The sequence below is a fragment of the Geotrypetes seraphini genome, chromosome 6 (assembly GCF_902459505.1).
Source record: "Geotrypetes seraphini chromosome 6, aGeoSer1.1, whole genome shotgun sequence".
Taxonomy (NCBI): Eukaryota; Metazoa; Chordata; class Amphibia; order Gymnophiona; family Dermophiidae; genus Geotrypetes; species Geotrypetes seraphini.
Genome location: NC_047089.1, coordinates 34186208 through 34209559, shown reverse-complemented (window position 1 = coordinate 34209559; position 23352 = coordinate 34186208). Strand labels below are relative to the sequence as shown.

Genomic DNA, 23352 nt, shown 5'->3' with positions numbered 1-23352 from the left:
GGGCAGTCCTCATTTAGACTTATGTCAGGTGCTGGTCACCTATGAGTCACTGCCCGAGCCCATAATCCCTCGTTTACTTCCGAAGGGCTCATACTGAAGTCCATTATTTAAAAATTTTTTCTAGTTCAAACATTCCCCTCAAGGGATTAAGAGTGTTAGCCAATTATCTATTTGATTTTTTTTGCATAAAATTAAACAGTTTCCCTATGCAGGAAATGAGTCACATTTTGGTTCCTCAGGGTATATCTGGTCTTTACATTTTGTAAGTGCCTTGTGCTGCTAATATAGCTACAGTTCCTTACCATGATACGGTGCAAACCTCACTCCTATATTTAAGTGCCGGCGTCTCTTATTCTATAATTATGCAAGCAACTTTGAGGAACTCCCACGATGTATCCATGACCCTCCCGTATCTGTGCCCCCCTTTTTGGCACTGGATGCAAATTTAAATGAAAACCAGTGCAAATGGGCTTATTGTTCAATTAAGATGTGTACACAGATTTGGTGGGCACCCAAATTTGCATGTACAACTCAAAGTGCCATTTGGCGTTAATGGGGCTGGTAGGTTATGGACGCTCATCAAGGGGTGGAGAGAGGGAGTAGATTATAGAAACTGATTGGGGTATTTGGGTTTTCAATTTTACAGTTTTGGCCATGGTAAATTCATACTGATAGCATGGGTGCTCTTAATACCTCTTATTGGAAGCTGTGACAACTAGGATGTAGGGATGCCCACACTTCTTTGGCTTGCGAGCTACTTTTAAAATGACCAAGTCAAAATGATCTACCAACAATAAAATTTAAAAAAACACAAAGCACACTGTACGCAAAGAAAATGTTAATTATCATTTCTATTCGGGGTTTTTTTTCAGAAGTCAAGGCAGATGACTTTAAAATATGCAATGTGTAAGCAACTCTTCCAATGGACTTTAAAATATGCAATGTCACCTCAGTAACAACTATACAAAAATAGACAAATACTGTATACTCCCTCCCCTTTTAATAAACCGTGATAGCGTTTTTAAGCGCAAGGAGCTGCACTGAATACCCCTCGCAGCTCCTGACGCTCATAGGCTCCCTGCGCTAAAAACCACTATTGCGGTTTAGTAAAAGGGGGCCATAGTGCAAAATATAGACAGCAGATATAAATTCTCAAAACGGAGACATTTTGATCACTAAATTGAAAAATAAAATCATTTTTCCTACCTTTTTGTCTGGTGATTTCATGAGTCTCTGGTTGCACTTCCTTCTTCTGTAAAGCCAATATTTCTTTATTTCTGTCTTTCTTTCTCTCTTCCCCTGCCCCCCCCCTCCCCAAGCCATCGTGCTGATTTCTCCACTTCCCTGATTCTTTCCCTACCCCCACCCCCAAGCCACCAACGCGATTTCTCCCTGCTGCTTCCCCAAGCCAGGCCCAGTGCCTACAAGCGCTGGACTCACAAGACTTCATATCCGATGTCAATTCTACCTTTGAGAAGGAAGTTCCAGGCCAGCCAGGCAGCGATTGGCGTCGGAGGTGAAGTCTTGTGAGTCCGGTGCTTGTACGCTCCAGTCCATGTTTCGGTGAACACGCCTTCTTCAGGGGTCCCAGGTGGATAAGGTATCAAATGGAACCGCAAACAAAAATTTAGCCTCTGCAGTAAAACAATCGCCTTAAAAACTCCACCGTAGCAAAAAAAAAAAAAGATGCTGCGGGAAGCGGAAGCTCATAAAGGCATGTGAAAATGTAAGGCTGTTTTCCTCGCACAGGCTAAGTTTTTGTTTGCGGTTTCATTTGATACCTTATCCACCTGGGACCCCTGAAGAAGGCGTGTTCACCGAAACATGGACTGTGTCGGGTCCTTTGGTTTGGTTCAAGGTGGTAACATTAACCGCATTCATAAATTCTGTTTTAATAAATTTAGCCTGCATCTTTGTACATTTGTCTGCAGTTCTCTTTGTTTTGATTTGTTATTCATTCACTGCAGACTGTGTTGGTTCTCTCTTTTTGTTTTTTCATTCTCTGCCCATAACAGGCCCCCCTCAAAAAATATTTTAAAACAGTTAGCGCATGCTTAGCGAGTGCTAAAAGGCAAAGTATCATAAAATGTTTTACCATATTTTGTGGTATAATTTATTTTTCACGCACTACGAGGCAAATTCTATAAAGTCCCAGCTAGCCAATGTAGGTACCAAACCTATTCCATGAATAGGCTTAATTGGCACCAATAATTGACACTTAAAACATCATAATTGGTGTTAATTGGACTTGAGAGTTAGGTGCATAACTCAAAAAAATGCAGTTCTATATGAAGTGGGCACCTAGTCCAAAATACATAGTTAAAAGTGGGCATGATTAGGGGTGGATTGCAGGTGCCTGTTTTTGACTTAGGTGCCATCGTGCGTCTAACTTAGGCGCAAGCATTAAGTCAAGAAAACCCTGGCATAAATATGGTACGCCAAATAGGACCCCTAGAAGCATCTAAGGCTGTTCACCTGTTATCGAATCATGCTTAGTGCTGCACTAGTCGGCAACATATATAGAATCAAGGCCTAAGCACGTATTAGGGTGAAATGCCCTTTAGTATAAGAGTCTTGAAATGGGCTCTTCATTCTATAACTTACCCATAATTCAATTCAAAATTCCTGCATGATTTCATGAATAAGGTCATTTGAGGTGCACCCATTTCCATCATGTTTACTGAAATTCTTCTCTAAATAAATTATACCTTCATCACAATTTGAGTTGTTTTTCAACTAATTTTCCCAAGAGGGCTTTTCTTTTATTCTATTATTTGCGATTCTGAATAGAACTAATTCCATCAGACCTTTTTTTGAATGTTGCCTCATCAAAATCCCAGAAATCACAGGCATGTGGCCGATAAGCTTTTAAGCTCTATCTTGCAAGCTGCAACACATCAAGATTGCATGCAAAGATTATTTTGAGACAAACGCGCTTCATTTCCTTGTTACCACAAACAGATGTGCATTTCAAACAGCCTAAAATATTTTTTAGCTAACATTGGTAATGAGCTGACATCTAATTTGCAACATAATTTATGAGACAAAGTAAATCAGGAGTTGGAATTGCAGGACTAGAATTAACTTCCAAGAGGGGAAAAGTGCCAAGAGCCTGCAAGACAGTTTGCTTGCACAGCAGAGGCATCCAAAAGAAAAGCAAATTCTACAGAGACAGAAAGGGGCAGCTCTGTACAGATTGCCTGAAGTTAGATGTTGGGATGACGCTTGCATGAATTCTATATTGGCAATTGCATGTACAATTATTATTACTGTACACTATTGTAAGTCCATATTTATAGGCCTAACTTTTGGTGCAAGCCTGCACACTAGCTCAATGGCTGATGTAAGTTCTGTCCCTGTGAAGACAAAGGAATCCTTGCAGTGCCCCAGAACTGATGAGCAAAGTAGGGAATTGTCCCAGGAGAAAACAGTAGATTAACCTAAAATTCCTCCTAGGGCACTACCAAGAAAGAAAATGCCTTTGCATAGCAGTGCACAGGAGGTAGAGACTCCTCATGCCTGTTTACGTTTTTCTAAGCAGCAAGTGAAAAGCAAGGTAACAGGACTACAAATCCCATCAGGCCAAGAGCAGAGAATTCCTAAAGCCAAGACTGATACAGCTCCAGGACCTAGCAAATCCAGAACTGGTTTGAGCCAGCTCAACAAGCACCTGAGCTCAGAATTAGCCAGAACTAAGGGCACACCTGCACTCCAGCACAGGCAGTTAGCCACTGAGAGGGAAAAGGGTGGGGTTCCTAGTTGCAGGGAGCCAAACATTGAGCTACCCAGGAGGAACCTAGCAAGGAGAGAGAAGGGAATCAGACCTTCTCTGCCAGGAAACAGAAGTGTACCAGAACCTTTATATTCCAGAAGGGCAGGTAGGACCTCAGGATTAGGAGGATTTTTGTTGAGGACTCATTCATAAATGAAAATGATATAGAAATAAATGAAGCTCAGAGTATGGAAGAAATGAGTGAGGATTTTACATGCGCTACTGACCCTCAATTAATGGAGTGGGGCTGAGGCATAGTAGGAAAAGTTTGGAGTTTATCAAGAGGAAATTATTGGTGAAGATTCCAGACTAGCCAGGCTGTATTATTCAAGGCCTTTGGCTGAAAGAGGGTGTCCCCCACCCCTTGCTGCATAGAACTTGCAGGGAAAACTGCACAGCCTAAATCCAAGCAGGACCGAGTTTGTTTTGCTGTAATGCTGTTTGGGGGCAGACTGAAAATTGGTTACTTAAGGCACTGCTGGCCACAGGACACTGGGGAACTCTATATTCAAAATCTAGTGGGATCTTGGTTGGGATTTTTGTACACCAAAATCTACAGGGCGAGTACAGATCCCAACCCCTCTGGGGGTATTTTGGTTAATAAAACTCCAAGGTGAACTTTTCTCCAGTGAAAGGACTTATAAGAAATCATAGCAGAATCTGGTTGAACAGGCCAGGTGGCAAACAGTGGCTGGGCCGGATAGGGCCTAGCCCTGTGTGCCAGGTGTAGGCCTGAAAGCCTCAGAGAAGGCCATGAAAAGGTTGAAATAGAAGCCAGTGCATGGCACCATGCCAAATAAAGGAAACAAATGGATTGTTTTTGTTTGTATTTTGTGCAAGGACTATTTGCTTGTATTTTTGGAACTCATTTTGAATTACTACTAACCTAAGTTACATGCACCAAGTCTGGTGAAATAAAGATTTATTTTGTGGCACCCTGGTGTTTTACACTATTTTTGAACTTTATTGCAGTCTTTCCCAGCTACCCATGCCTCGCTTTTGCTCGGCCGAGGTCTGTATGGCATAGGGTATTAGCCACCTGGGCGTGTCTAATCGGCCACACCCGGCCATAGTGCTCACACCTAAACGTAGACAGCTGGGCACATAGATGCTAGTATTCAATAGTGCTGCCCGATTCGCTGATTCAAATCAATGTACTGATTCACTTTGGTGAATCAATTCAGATCAATTCGTTGTCTGAAAAAAATTGGTCTTTCTGATTCAGTGATCAACACCCCCTACCCCTCAGTGAGATCTGACATACCTCTGGGCCTCCTAGAGCAGCAGCGCTGCTGTCGTCGGCCGGCCGACGAAGGCAGCACTCTGAAAAGGAAGCTTGCATCTTACCCTGCCAGGGCCTTCCTCCGCTGTGCCATGTTTTCTTTTTATAAATCGATGCATGTGGAGGCTGCTAGGGATGCCTAAGGCTGGTATGGCTTATGCTGGAAGTGGCCTTAGGAGTCCATAGGCATGTGTCGGATGCCTTAAAGGTAGGCTTGTAAAACACTGGCCTACATTTAAGGGATCTATACAAAAAATAGATGTGATTCTGGACCTAGCGTCTACCAGTGATTATCACGTGGTAGGCACCTGTTTTGCAGGCGCCTACAATAGCAGGTGCCATTTCCAGAATCAGGTCCTTAAAATATATGTGCTCACTTATAATGTGAATGTCACTATTCTAATTTTTTTAAAAAATATTTTTAAAATTTTTATTAATTTTCAAATAAAAATATACAACACAGCTACTGACAATTCTAATTTTAATTTTTGAAAAATCCAGCATTATTATTTAAAAATAAGATATCATATATCTTTTGCATCCAACACCTAAGTAAAGCACTCTTTTTTTGCTATTTGTGTTGTTATCTTTAAAATTACTTCAATGCAGCATTTAATAGCTCTTAGCCGTTTGCCTAGAATCAGGCATAAAAGTGTAAGGCTATCTATATTGGGTCAGAGTAAATGTCCATTTAACTTGTTTCCAACAGGCGCTAATTTAGCACACAAGTACATTGCAGGGTCCCCCAAAACAACTCCATCTAAAATTAATGCAATTAGATAGATCCCACCTGCCCACTGAACTTATGGCAGGAGGGATGCCCGATCCCTCCTGCCATTGGCCCCCCTCTTCCCCTACCCGCCCGCGGCCGGCCGAATACCTCACACCTACCCACCAAACACCCGCGCTTAAAAATATGGTAGAAGGGGAGGGGCCTGAGGCACCTTAGCCAATCAGGGACTTCCTTAGGGATGAGCCTAAGGAAGTCCCTGATTGGCCAACAGCAGTCGGGTTTTAGGATAGTAAAACCCGATGCAAAATAGCCAAGCAAATGTTAGTGAATTAATCGCTTGGCCATTTTGCATGGGGTTTTACTCATGTGCATGGGTTGGGTCGCATCAGATCGGAAAATACACAGTGGGCTGCTTAGTGAATCGGGTGGGTAGCAGCGATCGTCACTAAACCTATGAAAACAGGTTTAGCGACGATCGCTGACTTTAGTGAATTGGGGCCTTAATCACCTCATTGCCCCAGGTACATTAGATAGATTGTGAGCTTGAATAAATTCTGAGCTCCCTGGGGAGAACAGTATAGAAAATTGAACAAATTTTAAATCTTCAATCCAGCTTGCTAGAAACTTTCAGTAGGGGTAAAATTGTATAGCGTATCACAATCATTATCCTAAAATATTTCCTATGCCATATTCCTCATCATGCCACACGTTTGCACTTTAAATTGCTACTAACACGTTGGTGAAAACATTTTTAAAGAAAGAGTCGGTACGATAGAAATACACCACTTGTACATCTTCAGGATTGTGTGTGCAAAAATAACATAGCTTAAGCATTCTCTATGTTCAGATAGGACATTCAAAGTATTTTTATATTTTACTTATATGATCGTACTATATTGTTATATGGGTATGGTGAAAAGTATTTTGTTTCTCTGCTCATCTTGGACATTCTAAGAAAATTTCTAAGGATTCTTTTTCTAGAAAAACCCCTTCCTGCCTATTAATCATATGGAAGGATTGCGACAACCAAAGAGATTTTCCAAACATGGGCAGTAATACCAATGCCCTGTCTGCTTCCGTTGTTGTGATTTGGAGGAAGTCATAATGTGTGAATCATGCAGCAATACAAGCCACACAGGTAGTATAAATAGAGGGCGCTTGAGAGATTGAGTGGTAGAGACCAAGTGCTTCTACTTCAGAAGTTGAAAGAACTGCCAGCAGAGCAGAGGGCAGAGAGCAGAATGGAAAAGCTCCTGCTGCTGACACTTTGGGTGGCTTTCTCTCATGCCTTCCCCACAGCTCCTGAAACAGAAGCTAAAGAGCAGGACATGCAGTTTGCTGAGGTAAGTTGAATATCTTCTGCCCACCAAAGGAATGAGTGGATGCACATTCTGTGCTCTTAACTTATATCTGTTTACTACTTGTGTATTTTGTGGTGACACTGTTGGAAAAATTACATTACAGAGCTTTTTATGTTCCGCCATAGCCCTTATGAGATCCAGGCGGATTACAATAAAGCAGATGACCGGAAACAAACCCGGTTAAACGGGCAATATTGAAAAAAAAAATCATAAAAACAATCAGTTCAAAAATTTCTTTTAAAAAAACTGTTTTTTTAAAAGCTTTCTAAAAACTAAATAATTAGTTTCTGATTTAACAGTGAGAGGAAGTGTATTCCAAATAGTTGGAGCTTGATAACTAAAAAAAGATGTTCAGAAACTTGTAGTAACGGATTAAATAAAATACTTTTTTCCAGTTAATTGGCTTTTATGTAAATTGCAAATACAGTCAAACCTCGGTTTGCGAGTAACTCGGTTTGCGAGTGTTTTGCAAGACGAGCAAAACATTCTCGAAAAACCTGTCTCGCAAACTGAGTGTTGACTTGATTTGCGAGCACGCCCCCGATAACTGGCATCGCTCCCCCCCCGCTCGCAAAGGCCCCCCCCCCGCTCGAACCGGCACCCCCCCCCTGCGAACTGGCACCCCCCGCTCGAACAACTTAAACCTAACCTCCCTGTCTGGCACCGTCACGCAGCCCACAGGTCGTGCCGGTGCCGCTAGAAGATCTTCCTGCTTCTGCCGGCCTTGAGCATGCATCTGCGCATGCTCAAGGACTTCTAATTCTCCCTCTCGCCTAGGGGGGGTGCTGGTTCACGTTGAGGGGGGTCTTTGCGAGCGGGGGGGGGAACATATCAAAGTGAGTTTCCATTATTTCCTATGGGGAAACTCGCTTCGATAAATGCGCATTTTGGATTACGAGCATGCTCCTGGAACGGATTATGCTCGTAATACAATTTACCACTGTATATATATATATATGTACTTACAGATAGATGGCTTCAGAAAAAGGAGGATGGATTGAGACATCTGGGCTTTACTTCCGTTGAAAGCAATGGATGACCCTATATATACACATCTATATGTATCCGTTTATATGTACATATATACATTGTTTAATATGAAAAATAGTGAAATGCAATTATTAACAGAAATTGTGTGCCACTGCAATGGAAAAATTATATTTGCTATATTTTGCAAACACAATTAGCTTTATGCATATTTTCTAGTAGAATATGGATACTTTGTTTCTAACAAAGGCAACTAATTTTTAAAAACTCTATCAATTTCTTTATTGTAACCAAGAAAATGAATAGAGCTGTTATGGTTTGCACACCTGCTTAGGCACAGTTGGGGTTGATCAGAATAATGGCAACTTCTCAAAAATGTGTCCACTGAGTGGTATTTGGTTTTATCAGGAATATCTGAAAAGATACTACGATCTTGAAACAGACGGCAAGAAATATGTGAGAAAGAGCGGCAGTCCTTTGTCTGATAAAATTCAGCAAATGCAGGAATTCTTTGGACTGGAAGTGACAGGCTCACTGGATTCTGAGACACTTGAAGTGATGCAAAAGCCCAGATGTGGAGTTCCTGATGTTGATGACTACAGCACTTTTGCTAGACGGCCTACATGGAAAAAGAAAGAAATTACATACAGGTAAGTTTTCAAATATTCTTTCCTTCATCTGAAAAGCAATATTACATATGCACATTGAGTAGCACACAAAGACTCCTGTAACACTAACTTTTGCTACTCCTTCTTGTTTGAACAGAATTTTAAACTACACACCAGATATGGAACAGGCTGATGTGGACAAAGCAATTGATAAAGCCCTTAAGGTCTGGAGTGATGTGACACCACTGAGATTCACCAGGATCTATGATGGCATTTCTGATATTCAGATTTCCTTTGGAGCTGAAGGTACTATGTCATAAAAACTATAACGGTTATAGAACATATTTTCTTTCATTCCCTCATCCCATGGTCTTCATGGATTTATTATTCTTTGTTTTAATGTCTTAGCTCATGGTGATTTTTATCCGTTTGATGGACCACATGGAACACTCGCTCATGCATTTGCACCCAGTGAAGATATTGGGGGAGATGCCCACTTTGATGAAGATGAAAACTGGACCAAAGGCTCAGTTGGTAATCAAAAAACACCCATTATGCATTCTGTCAGAATATTGTAGGATAGGCCAGTTTATTGCACTAGAGGTATACATAAAGCACATATATGCACAGTAGCAAATGACACAGGGACAAATTTGTCCCTGTCCACACAGGAACTCAATTTCCCCATCCTGTCGCTGTCTCTGCCCCATTCCTGTAAGCTCTGCCGTAACCACACAAGCCTTAAACACTTGTGATTTTAAAGTGTTTGAGGCTTGTGCAGATGAGGACGTAGCTTGGAGGAATGGGACAGGGACAGGAAAATAACTCACAGGGACGGGACGAGATGAGAAAATGAGTTCCCACAGGGATGGGGAAAAATTTGTCCCCACGTCATTCTCCAATGCGCAGTTCAAACATGCAGAGTGAATGAAGGCAATTGTAGATTAAGTGCTAGTTGGATAATACAGCATTTTTAAGGACTATAAAATCATTATTAAGATGCACTCAATCTTTTCTATCAAATTTCAGGGTGATTTGTTCACTTGTTTAAACCATGTTTTAAATTTATGATATCGGATTATAAATATATTTGGTTAAAAATATGTAGAGATCACTAATCTACAGTGGCATTCTCAATGATTTGCAATGAAAACAAAATGGTTAGATATGTATGGTGATCGGTTCATAGACAACAACACGGAAGACAAAGGCGCACGCCGACAACTGAGCGCAAGATGGAGGTGCGCGCCGAAGAAAATTATTGTTTTTAGGGGCTCCGACGGGGGTTTTTTGTTGGGGAGCACCCCTAGTTTACTTAATACAAATCGCGCCGGCATTGTGGGGGGTTTGGGGGGTTGTGACTCCCCACATTTTACTGTAAACTTAACTTTTTCCCTAAAAACAGGGAAAAAGTGAAGTTTTCAGTAAAATTTGGGAGGTTACAACCCCCAAAACCCCCCACAACGCCCCCACAATGCGGCACAATCTGTATTAAGTAAAGTGGGGGGGGTTCCCCCCACACACCCCCGTCGGAGACCTAAAAACAGTGATTTTCTTTGGCGCGCGCCTCCACGCTGCGCTCAATTGACTGCTCGCGCCTTTGTCCCGGCGCGCTTTTGACCTGACACCATGGTGATCAGCTCTCCTACTAATCTTTATGACTAAATGGCCAATGCTGTCTACAGTTGTACAAAGATTTTCAATAGTTGCTATGACAAAAGATCCAGGGAAGGGGAATTTGTTTTATACTGAGAGCAGCTATAGAAAATGACTGTAAGCACGGAATCCAAGATACAAGATCATTGTGTTTATTATAATAATAATAACTTTATTCTTCTATACCGCCACAATCTTGCGACTTCTAGGCGGTTTACAATCAAGAGAGCTGGACATTCAGCGAAATACAATAAGTAGATATTCAGAGGAAATACAGAGATCAGAGACCTCAGGAGGCAATAGTATAGAAATACAATTTGCTGAGCAAGAATATAAGATGTACATTTTAGTAGGCAATGTCCGACAGGACCTGTTGGGAATAAATAGCAACGTAAAATTACGATAAGATGAAGATAACAGAATATATATATAACAGTGCTGTAAGTTCTGGTGGAATAGGCGGGTCAATTGTTTAGGTATTTCTGGAACAGGTATGTTTTTAGGCATGTCCTAAATTCCCCGTAAGTAGTGGGCGAAAGCAGTTGGTCTAGGTGTTTGCCCCATTAGAGATTATAGTTTCAAAAGGCAATCTTAACCATAAAATACTGATGCAATAGTTCAAAGTTCCATATGGCAAGTAGTCACACCTTCTCTGCCTACTAGCGGATTTAAAGTTACGTAGAGAAAGTATTTATCACTTAACAGCTGATCGACCTTTTATTGTTGTCAAAGTTGGTACAGCTGGGTTTAAAACGGGTTTAGACAAATTCCTAGAAAAGAAATCCATAAATAATTATTAGTCAAAATAGATATCAGAAAGCCATCACTTATCCATTGGAGGGAGATGTAAAAATGGATCTGTTCTTTGAGACCTGCCAGATATTTTGGCCATTGTTGGAGATAGGATGCTGGACTTTTATTTATATATATTTAATTATTTATATTCTGCATATCCTACAATTGTATGTGGATTACAAATTATTCAGGTACTCAAACATTTTCCCCTATCTGTCCCAGCAGGCTCGTACTCTATCTAATGTACCTGGGGCATTAAGTGACTTGCCTGGGGTCACAAGGAACAGTGTGGGATTTGAACCCACAACCTCAGGGTGCTGAGGCTGTAGCTCTAACCACTGCACCACACTTGATGGACTTGTGATCTGACTCAGCTTGATATGTCTCATGTTACTTTATATATTTTAAATATATATATTTTACATTTATTGTATAATAATTCAATTCTTCATTATTGGGTTTTAAATACAAATATATCCATCTTTTGCAAAAGTTCTCAGCCCAACCGAGAAGAGAATGACATGGATATGGTTCAATCAATAATCTAAAACAATGTCAAAACACGGAATTCTGTTTCTGCAAATTGGCACTTAATGAAATAAGATAACAGTCTTTTCAGCTAAAGTGGCAAAATAATGCTCAGAATTTAGGAGGTTGGTTGGCTGGGCTGAGAACTTTTTAGCACCCATTCTTATGTAATAAAAGTGAGCTAAATATAGGACAATCAAGCCATTGTGACATCACTGTTGAAGTTAGCTCTTATTGGTGGAATGAGGCATTATGACATCACTATCTCAGCTCTGGTTACCAGAAACTGAAACTTTTCTCTCTACGAGGGAGTGCTGAAAAGTTCTCAGCCCGACCAAGAAGAGAATGACGCAGATATGGTTCAATCAATGATCTGAAACAATGTCAAAACAGAGAATTTCGTTTCTGCAAATAAATGAAATACGATAGCACTCTTTTCAGCAACAGTGGCAAAATAACGCGCAGAATTTAGGAAGTTAGTTGGTTGGGCTGAGAATTTTTAGCGCCCCCCCCCCCCCTTCGTAGGTATTCTAAAACACTACACAATACGCTTTGAGTATTGTACATAACCAGTTTTTTTAAAAAAAATTGATCTTTAATAAGGTCAGTGCAAAGCAGATAGAGCTATTGCTATAAAGAGACAGGTATACAGTGGCATTGTAAAGGGGAGGCGGTCCATCCTGTGCACCATCTTTGTGGGCACCTTCCTCCTCTCTGCACCCCCTCCACTCCTTCCCTTCCTTTCTCCCATACCTCTTTAATTTTCCCGACGCGAACAGCATCTCAAACTTGCTGCCCACGTCGGTGTCGGCTCTCTCTGACATCATTTCCAGGTCCCGCGCCTAGGAAGTGACTTCAGAGGGAGAGCTGGCACGACGTGTCAGCAAGTTCATGATGCCGCTCATGCAGGGAAAATTAAAAAGGTACGGGAAAGGGAAGGGTGTGTACGCGTGGCAGAAGGGGGTCGGGAAGGAGCAGGGGAGGGGTGCCACTGCTCCAAGCACCATTCACCCTCGCTACGCCGCTGCAGGTATAGATTTGGATATAGATATAAATGGGGAAAAAAAAGTAATCGTTCAAATTTACACGGCCTCTGTGGTGATAATGATATTAAAATACTGTATGAACTTTCCTTCCTAGGGTACAACTTATTTCTTGTCGCTGCTCATGAGTTTGGCCATTCACTGGGCCTCTCTCATTCCAGCATTCCCGGTGCACTGATGTACCCAACTTACTCTTATACCAACCCTAATGAATTCCACCTACCTCAGGATGATGTCAATGGCATTCAGGCTCTCTATGGTAGGTAAAGCTTCAGAGATTATATGCTGTAATAAAAATCGAATGCAACGTTATTTTATAGAAAATATTTTCAGATGAGTTTGTTGACCCTTGGATTGTTGAAATTAAAACCAGAAACTAGTTTTAAAGAACGTAACAATATCCATAGTAAGATACTTCTGGAAAATGGGTTTCTCAACCAGTTCCAGCCTGGATAATTTCCAGTTAACTTTTATATACATTTTGAAACATTTCACTGCATTTTAAATATATCCATTCATTGTTTTTTCCCCCCTCCACCAGGATCATCGCCAAACCCTGTACCATCCAAGAAACCTACCTCCTCTTCCCAATGTGATACAAATGTGACATTTGATGCTATCACTACCTTACGTGGAGAGATTATGTTCTTTAAAGACAGGTAAACTTGTTCACCTCAAGAAAGCATAATTTCTTGAGCTAACTTTCTAGATGCCTCAGGAGTCGGTATTCCTGCTTATGAGGAGCTAGTATTTCTCTGGCTTCAGTGTAGGTGATAAAATTAATGGCGCTGATTAGAGGCCAACACAATTAAAGCAATCTTCATGTTTCATTAGACCAGTGGTTGCCAACCCTGTCTTGGAAGACCACTCCTGAGGCAGATGTCAACACCGAAACATGGCCATGTCGAGTTACTTAAATAAAGAGTTCTTCTTACACATCTGGCTCATTTGGCCTCATTACACCTCATTCTCCCCTTTTCTTCTGTTTTATCCATGAGGTTTGACTGCTTCTTCTGTCCTTATCCTCTTTCATTTGTGTTTTACCTAATGACATATTTGCTTGCTGTCCTCTCAACACCAAATTTTCAGAATAAGTCAGGGTATGCAAGAGGATTTTAATGTGGCATGTTTTGGAAACCCATCTACATTTATGAATGCCCATACATCCCAGAAAATGTGCTTCATATCTTCTGCATAGAGAGTCTTGAAATATTTATTAATTGAAGAAATCTAGAGTTGTTTTTAAAATTCATCAGTATTCCTCCAGTTAAATTGTAGTAAACATTTGCAAAAAAAATTATGAATTCTAATGTGAATAAACTAGCAAGAGAAGTGGTATGCATTTGTACAGCTTTAGAATTAATGATAGATGTTATAACCTTGAACTGGTAACTCAAAAAACTGCAATTAATTGTTTTTTAAAAAAAAATTAGGACCCTCTGGCGCAAGGTTCCCCAAAAGTCTCCAGCCGAAGAGATTCTAATTGAACAGTTCTGGCCATCTTTGCCATCTGGGATTCAAGCTGCCTATGAAATTCCTGAGAAGGATCAAGTTTTTCTATTCAAAGGTAAGTCTGGATCTCAATAAGATTTCTCTTAAATATATTCTTTCCATTCGCTGTCTTTATACAGTAATGCTGTCTTGAAACAGTAATGCATTTCTCTATAGCTGTCTAGTTCCCTATGAGCGTCAGGTAGAAACCTTTACCGTGGCTTAGTAAAAGAGGGCCTAAGGTGGTAGCAGGACATCTACCATCGCCTAACTTAAGAAGCAATTTGTTGAATCGGCCCCTTATTTTTTAGGCCCACTCCAGTCTTGCCCAATATACACACAAGGCATACCCTGTGCCATAGGTCTGTTAGATTCTTCCGCCAACCTTCTTTTCTAGATAAACTTCTCATCCCTTACTGCTCATCACGGACCCTCAGATCAGCCGATCAAAACCTACTATCTGTTCCCACAATCAAAGATTTCTTCTATACGAGAAAGACTAACTTTTCTGTAGTCGCTCCTACTCTATGGCAGTGATTCCCAACCCTGTCCTGGAGGAACACCAGGCCAATCGGGTTTTCAGGCTAGCCCTAATGAATATGCATGAGAGAGATTTGCATATGATGGAAGTGATAGGCATGCAAATTTGCTTCATGCATATTCATTAGGGCTAGCCTGAAAACCCAATTGGCCTGGTGGTCCTCCAGGACAGGGTTGGGAACCACTGCTCTATGGAACTCATTGCCATCCCACATTCGTCACGAGACATCAATTGATAAATTTAAGGCCAAACTAAAAACTTTCTTATTCCAAGACGCGTTTTCCTGCTCCTAAATATAATTTATTCTTCAATACTACAACCGCTTTTAGGAAGCGATCCCATTCCTTATGTTTCATCCTTCCCTTTCCAATTTTTTTTTTTTTAATTGAACTATGTATTTTTTCCCCTTCCACTACTTCTCCCTACCATCACTTTCCAGTATGTCCAGTTAAAGTCTAAATGTTCACAATCCCCCTTCTTTTTCTTTTCAATTATTTTATATATTGTATAAATTTTATTTTTTTTATCTTATTTTAACTTGTAAACTGGCTAGATATTTGCTGATAGTCGGTATAGTAAAAATTTAATAAACTTGAAACTTGAAACTTTTAGAGTTTTAGATATGTATAGCCTGACTTTGTAAACTTGGAATTTAGACATTAATATATATAAATGTCGAAATGCCAATTTATGCCTCTCTAAAATGCAAATCATTCTTCCAAAATAAACACAATCATCTTAAAGTTGCTCTATTAAATAATTAATGTTTGTTTGCAGGAACCAAATATTGGGCTCTTAGTGGATATGACATAGTGCAAGGTTATCCCAAGAGCATCTACACATTGGGCTTTCCCCGAACTGTAAAGACAATCGATGCAGCTGTTTATGATGAAGACGCACAGAAAATATATTTCTTTGTCGCTGACCAGTACTGGAGGTAGGACATCTATGAAATGTGAAGAAAAGCAACAGTCAAGTAAAATGTATTGAAATCAAGGAGGTAGGAAGGGCCACTCAATATACCGACATCTCTGTAGCTATTAAGCTTGGAGAGTGCAGGCTGTGTTACTCTATTCACTATCTATTTTAAATTCTCAGAAATTCCATAACAAATTCATTTCAGACGGTAATCAGTTCTGCTATAAAATTAAGGAAAGACCTGTAGTACCTCATCTGTCTTGCTTGGACTTCTTCGGGACTTTGAGGGGAGGGGTTTTCAGGGGGGTACTTTAATTTCATTTTTTTTGTTTCTTTTTAATTTTTCTTATAATTTTTTATTATGAATAATTAATTTTTTTATTACTATGGGCTCCTTTTACCAAGATGCGCTAGCGGTTTTAGCGTGTGCTAGATGCTAACGCCTCCATTGAGCTGGCGTTAGTTTCTCCGCGTAGCGCGGGGTTTAGTGCACACTAATCTGCAACGCGTGCTAAAAACGCCCTAAATTTTGTTATCTTTACTATTTAATAATTGTTTACTCGGGTACTTTAGCTAGATTGTGAGCCTTCGGGACAGATAGGGACATTCTAAGTACCTAATTTTATTTTATTGTAACCTGTTCTGGGCTCCTGGGGAGGACGGACTATAAGGATTAGCAGTAGCATATGGCAAGCTACATAGGGTTCCATAAAAATTATAGTTCAAAGGCTGTAACATCAAGTGGATCAGGGATAGGTCAATGGCATGAATTTCCACTTGTAACCCCAGCACAAGCAATTATTATAATGTATTTATTGTAGCAGGAGAATGGTCAAGGAGTGACAATTCTAAGATTATCTTTACAAAAAAATGAAAGGAGTTCTGAATAATATTATACCTACCAGAAAATATATGGATATTATTCAAATTGCATCATTATTTCCTAAATTGTTTCCTCAAAGAACTAATTAAAGACAGTATTTGTATTGTTTCAGGGCAAGGGTTCACAACTTTGATCCTTGAGGGCTGCCAGCTAGTGACGTTTTCAGGATTTATTTTCATACGACAATTAGATTTTTCTCTGGTGCAACTAAAATGGACTTAGCAGCTTTTAGAAATAAGACCTTGAATTATTAAAGCGTATTTCTAAATCAGTGTAGCTCTATAGAAAACTATTCAGAGACCCATTTTGCTTGTCTAAACTCCTGTAGATCAGGAAGACAGATAATTTGGAAGAATGCTTGGAGTTAATTGAGGGGTTCTTGAAATCACTGTCAGGCTTGTTTTTGCAATTGCCTCTGCACTCCCAAGAAACTGCCTGCAAGTCAATGGACCTATTAACCCAAAGTTTCTCCTATGTCTGTGGGAAAAATACTTAGGGCTCCTTTTACTAAGCCATGGTAGAGCTTTAAATGATCCGACGCTCATTCAATTCCTATGAGCGTCGGAGCATTTACCTTGCCAGACCATGGTAAGAAGCTCTACTGCGGTTTAGTAAAAGCCAGCGTTAGTAAATAAGGCCCTTAATTAGATATGGTAGATCAAAGGTGAGGCCCTTATCCACTGACTGGACATGCATTCAGTGGTCACGCTTTCTTTTCTGGCTAGTAACTATTGCATTGTGTGAGTTAAATTTACTTTTTCATAATATTTAGACTGATCCAATTTCTTTCTCCTTCAGTTATGATGAAGAGAGACACACTATGGACAAAGGTTCACCAAAACGAATTAAAGATGGTTTTCCTGGAATTGGCCAGAAAGTTCACGCTGTGTTCCAGAATAATGGTAAAGTTTGTCAACTGCTTCTATTAGAAACCGCATAAGCATAACCTTACTGGATCAGACCAATGGTTCATCTAGCCCAGTATCCCGTCTTCACGGAGGCTAGTCCAAGTCACAAGTACCTGGCAAAAACCCAAATAGTAGCAGCATTCCTTGCCACTAATCCAGGGCAAGCGGTGGCTTTCCCATGGATCTCTCAATAGCAGTTTATGGACTTTTCCTTCAGGAACTTGTCCAAACATTTTTTAAAACCAACTATATTAACTACTCGTACCAAATCCTTTGGCAACACATTCCAGAGCTTAACTATTCTTTGAGTGAAAAAATATTTCCTCCTATTGGTACTAAATGTATTTCTCTGTAACACTGAGTGTCCCCTAGACTTTGTAAATCTGTATGCAATAAAAAAAATCGATCCACTTGTACTCGTTCTACACCACTCAGGATTTTGTAAATTTTGATCATATCTCCCCTCAGTCGTCTCTTTTCCAAGCTGAAGAGCCCTAACCTCGTTAGTCTTTCCGCATACGAGCAGAGTTCCATCCCCATTATCATCTTGGTCACTCTTCTTTGAACCTTTTCTAGTGCCGCTATATCTTTTTTGAAATAAGGAGACCAGAACTGAACGCAATACTCAAGGTGAGGTCGCACCGTTGAGCGATACAGAGGCATTATAACATTCCTATCTTGTTTACCATCCTTTTTCTAATAATTCCTAGCATCTTGATTGCTTTCTTGGCCACGGCCACACATTGGGCGGAAGGTTGCAGCGTAACAGTACTTGATATCTATATAAGTGCTGCTGATGGGGATATTCAGTAACAGGATCTGAATAATGGCTCTGAGTATCCTAACAGATCTTCTCTGCACTAGGTGGATAGTACCAGGCAGCCCAGAACTTATTCAGATAGTGCTCATATTCATTCTGGTATCTGGATAAGTACTGTATAAGTTAGAAAGCAGTAAATTATCTGAACAAGATATCTGGATAGCAAACTCAATAGGGCCACCATTGGGATAAGTTCTGTCGTCGGCCATCAAAATGGCAGATGATGTTTAATGTGAGCAAGTGAAAAGTGGGAAAGAGGAACCCGAACTATAGCTACGTGATGCAGGATTCCACGTTAGGAGTCACTGCCCAGGAAAAGAAACCAGGGGCTCCTTTTACGAAACTGTGTTAGGGCATTAACGTGCGGAATAGCGCGCATTGCATTGCCGTGCACGCTAGACGCTAATGCCAGCATTGAGCTGGTGCTAGTTCTAGCCACATAGTGCGTGGTAATATCCTGTGTGTGCTAAAAACGCTAGCGCACCTTGGTAAAAGGAGCCCTAGGTGTCATCATTGAGGATATGTTGAAACCCTCAACTCAATGGGCTGCAGCAGCTAAGAAAGCAAATAGAATGTTAGGAATTATTGGGAAAGGAATGGAAAACAAAGTTGAAAATTTTATAATGCCCTTGTATCGCTCTATGGTACGGCCGCACCTTGAATACTGTGTGCAATTCTGATTGCCATATCTCAAGAAAGATAAAGCTGAATTAGAGAAAGCATAGAGAAGCGCGATAAAAATGATAAAAGAGATGGGATGACTTCCCTATGAGGAAAGGCTAAAGCAGCTAGGGCTTGTAGAAGAGACAGCTCAAGGGTGATATGATAGAAGTCTATAAAATACTGAGTGGAGTGGAAAGGGTAGATATGAATAGCTTGTTTACTCTTTCCAAAAATACTAGGACTAGGGTGCATTCGAGAAAACTACTATGTAGTATATTTAAAACAAACTGGAGAAAATATTTCTTCACACAGTGTATGATTAAACTCTGGAATTTGTTGCCAGAGAATGTGGAGAAATCAGCTAGCTTAGCAGGGTTTAAAAAAGGTTTGGATAATTTCTTAAAAGAGAAGTCCATAGGCCATTATTGAGATGACTTAGGGAAATCCACTGCTTATTAAAGCTCAAAATTGAAGCCAATATACTAATTAAGTTAGGTGCCAAATAGATGCCTATATTAGGCACCTATCTTTAGGTGCCTCTTATATATTTTCCCTCTAAAACACCAATTTAGGATTGTATTCTATCATGGCTTTACCACCCAACTTTGCTATTATAGCATATTTGCTTGGTGTTAATTTTTTGTGCCTAACTTATAGTGCCCTTTCTTGAATCTACCCCATCCCCCAAATTCCATAGGAAGCACTAACAATTGGTCATGTACCCAAATTGCTCATACAATTTTATTGACTATTAAGCTAATTAGCGCCACTAATTGGCTTCTTAACAAGCAATTATTGGTGCTAATTAAAATCAATTAAGAGTTGCGCGTGTAAATATAGACACGGGATCTATGCCTAAATTTTACATATGAGTCAAAAAACGAAGGCGCAAAAATGGGCAAGTCATGGGGGGTTGGGAGCATGATTTTCAGTCTAGGGTGTAGTTATAGAATAAATTTAAGTGCAGACATTTGCAACACATTTTCCTTGGTGCAAATGGCCATGTCCAAATTTACTAAATATAATTAACCCAAGTGGTCAGAAAATCACTTACTCATATAGAGAAAAATCACCACTTAATATAACATATCCACTGTGTAAGTATCTTACAGGAGGGCCTCAGATTCGGAGCATACGCGTAGTCCTATCACAGACTCAACTGTCAGCGTATTTTTATAGCTCCATGCTCCAGTCATAGGCCCATACCCCAATTGAATTTTTGAAACTTTTTCATAAATAGAACTTAAGTATAGTGACTAAAAATCCAAAACTTTTAAAGGTGAAGTTAAGATACTAAAATTCAGTCATATTCACAGTGTATCCTTATTTAATAGGCAGCTAAATCACTTATCTCAATCGGTTGGGTTTTTTTTGTTTTGTTTTTTTTTGGTATGGGCCTATGACTGGCGCATGGAGCTATAAAAATACGCTGACAGTTGAGTCTGTGATAGGACTACGCGTATGCTCCGAATCTGAGGCCCTCCTGTAAGATACTTACACAGTGGATATGTTATATTAAGTGGTGATTTTTCTCTACATGTCCAAATTTAGCCATGTTTCCCTGGCATGAGTGCTATTCTATAAATTGTTTTTTTTTTTTTTTTTTTTTTTTTCGAACTTTGGCTTGACACTGAATGAGTTAGCAGTTGGTATCCTGCTTCACCAATGTCTGGACTTCATTAATGGTTTGTGTTTATCATTTACCAGCAATTGGATTTCATTATTAGTTTGTGGTTATCATTTGGAACTCCAGATGCAGGCACCACATCCAAAACACAGTCCGTGTTGACTCCCTGTTTTAGCAACACTTCGATGTGACTTTAGACTGTTTTAGTACACTTGCATACTTTTTATTTGCAACTAATAAAGAGGGTTTGAAGACCGGGCACACTCTGCTCCTTCTCTTGGAATTGGATTCTATAAACCGTGCCAAACTTTAAGTGCGGCTTTTTATGTGCTGATTTTTTTGGGGTACCTTATATAGGGCTCCTTTTACAAAGCCATGGCAGAGGTTTCTACCGCAGGCCAGCAAGATAAATGCTCTGATACTCATACAGTTCTTATGAGCGTTGGAGCATTTACCTCGCCAGCATGCGGTAGAAATCTCTACCGCAGCTATATAGAAGCCAGTGATAGAATTTAGCCCTATCTTATTTTCTAAAAGTAGAAGGAAACAGATCATCTTTTTTCCACTTATTTTGTGTATTTTCATTTCTAGGACTTTTGTATTTCTTCAGCGGACACAGACAATATGAGTTCAGTATGACAGCTAAAAGAGTTATGAAAATCTTGAAGAACAACAGCTGGTTGGGTTGTTAAAACACTAAAACCATCTTGATCTGATTATTACAACACATAAAACCTTCTTGTGAATATTTAATTTTGTGATATTTTACTATGTTTTGTTATGCCATAAATGTAATCGTCAAAACGCAGCCTTTACATTCAATGTCTATTTAAAATTTTAGTATAGAGCACTATTTTATTTCTAACTTATTATATTAACATTTTTTATTTAAATGTCAAAAAATAAAGCATTTTATATTTCATGTATAGCTGCATTAGTCTGGTATATTTGAAGTGTGGGTCGTGAATAGGTAGGGTCACCAGATGTCCGGGAAAATTTTATAGAGGACTGTCTGAGTGCCCAGAGGGATTTCCAAAACCTGGCATTGTGTCTGGGTTTTGGAAGTCTCCGAGCTTGGGCTCGCGTCTGGAGGCCTTCTGCGTATGCGTGGATGTCAACGCGATGACATCATATGCACGTGTGCATGCTTGTGTTGTCATTGTGCAGGAAGTCTCCCTGATTTATTTTCCTAGCACGGGTTCGAGTCAGAGGTGTGCATGGTTGATGGGAACCACCGATGCATGGGGAGTCCACAGTATTGGTGCCAAAAGATCCATTTATGACGAGGATGGAGTGGGGCTGGAAAAAAAGTCAGCTGGGGTTGAGGTGGGATTGGATCCAAACTGACTGGGGATGGGTGGTGAGAGGACCAGATTATGGGCTCCTTTTACAAAGGTGCGTTAGGGTCTTAACGCGCGGAATAGCACACGCTAAATTGCCGCGCGCTAGATCTTAACGCCAGCATTGAGCTGGCGTTATTCTAGAAGCATACTGCGCGATTTAGCGTGCGGTAATTTCATGCGTGCGCTAAAAATGCTAGTGCACCTTAGTAAAAGGAGCCCTATGTCACATCGAGAACATTGTGGGGACGGGGACCAGATTATGGAACAGCAAGAACATCGTGAACTTTGATATTTAAGAAAACAGCTTACTTACCAATACTTACCTGCTTAACATAAAGTGTTAACAATAAAAGAATACATTTTTCTTGAATTTACAAGATTGCTTAAATATGGGTTGGGTACAAGAAAAGGGAAAGAAAACTATGGAGATGAGTGTCAGAATTACAGAGAAAAATAGTGTGCAAGAAAATAAATTGGTTATTTTTTATTTTGAATGACTAGCATTGTTTATTAGAATATGAGAGTTATTGTAACACTATATAAAATTAGCTTTGATTATGACTTGTAGGGAGAGATGCTGGGTAGGGGAATGGAGGGAAGAAAGAAAGAGGGGGAGAGAGAGAGTGAGGGGGTGTGGGTGGGAGAGGAATGGGCATCGACAAGGCAGATGAGGTTCAACGTGGACAAGTGTAAAGTGATGCATGTCGGTAACAAAAATCTCATGCACGAATACAGGATGTCCGGGGCGGTACTTGGAGATACCTCCCAGGAAAGGAACCTGGGAGTTCTGATCGACAAATCGATGAAACCGTCCACGCAATGTGCAGCGGCGGCAAAAAGGGCGAACAGAATGCTAGGAATGATAAAGAAGGGGATCACAAACAGATCAGAGAAGTTTATCATGCCGCTGTACCAGGCCATGGTGCGCCCTCACCTGGAGTACTGCGTACAGCACTGGTCCCCGTACATGAAGAAGGGCACGGTACTACTCGAAAGGGTCCAGAGAAGAGCAACTAAGATGGTTAAGGGATGGAGGAGCTGCCGTACAGCAAAAGATTAGAGAAACTGAGCCTCTTCTCCCTCAAACAGAGGAGACTGAGAGGGGACATGATCGAAACATTCAAGGTACTGAAGTAGGGAGAACGAGAGGGCACTCTCTAAAGTTGAAAGGGGATAGATTCTGTACAAACGTAAGGAAGTTCTTCTTCACCCAGAGAGTTGTAGAAAACTAGAATGCTCTTCTGGAGTCTGTCATAGGGGGAGACACCCTCCAGGGATTCAGGACAAAGTTAGACAAGTTCCTGCTGAACAAGGATGTACACTGATAGGGCTAGTCTCAGTTAGGGCGTTGGTCTTTGACCAGAGGGCCGCCGCATGAGCGGATTGCTGGGTA

At 40.5% G+C, this 23352-nt stretch overlaps 1 protein-coding gene across 4 annotated transcripts; it reads left to right on the top strand.

Moving 5' to 3' along the window:
* The first annotated feature begins 3720 nt into the window (after positions 1-3720).
* LOC117362513 (matrix metalloproteinase-18-like) lies at positions 3721-21542 on the top strand. Of its 4 annotated transcripts, XM_033949002.1 has the most exons (12): positions 3721-3878; positions 6769-6925; positions 7087-7130; positions 8544-8785; positions 8901-9049; positions 9152-9277; positions 12863-13024; positions 13307-13424; positions 14199-14332; positions 15575-15734; positions 17397-17500; positions 21208-21542. In XM_033949002.1, exons 2-12 carry the CDS (start codon positions 6892-6894, stop codon positions 21306-21308), a joined length of 1374 nt encoding a protein of 457 aa, XP_033804893.1. In that variant the 5' UTR covers positions 3721-3878; positions 6769-6891; the 3' UTR covers positions 21309-21542. The 4 variants fall into 4 exon arrangements, with proteins under 4 accessions (XP_033804893.1, XP_033804896.1, XP_033804892.1 ...); XM_033949001.1 differs by having other exon boundaries at positions 3734-3878; positions 6755-7130; XM_033949004.1 differs by lacking the exon at positions 7087-7130 and having other exon boundaries at positions 3735-3878; positions 6755-6925.
* Positions 21543-23352: the final 1810 nt, after the last annotated feature.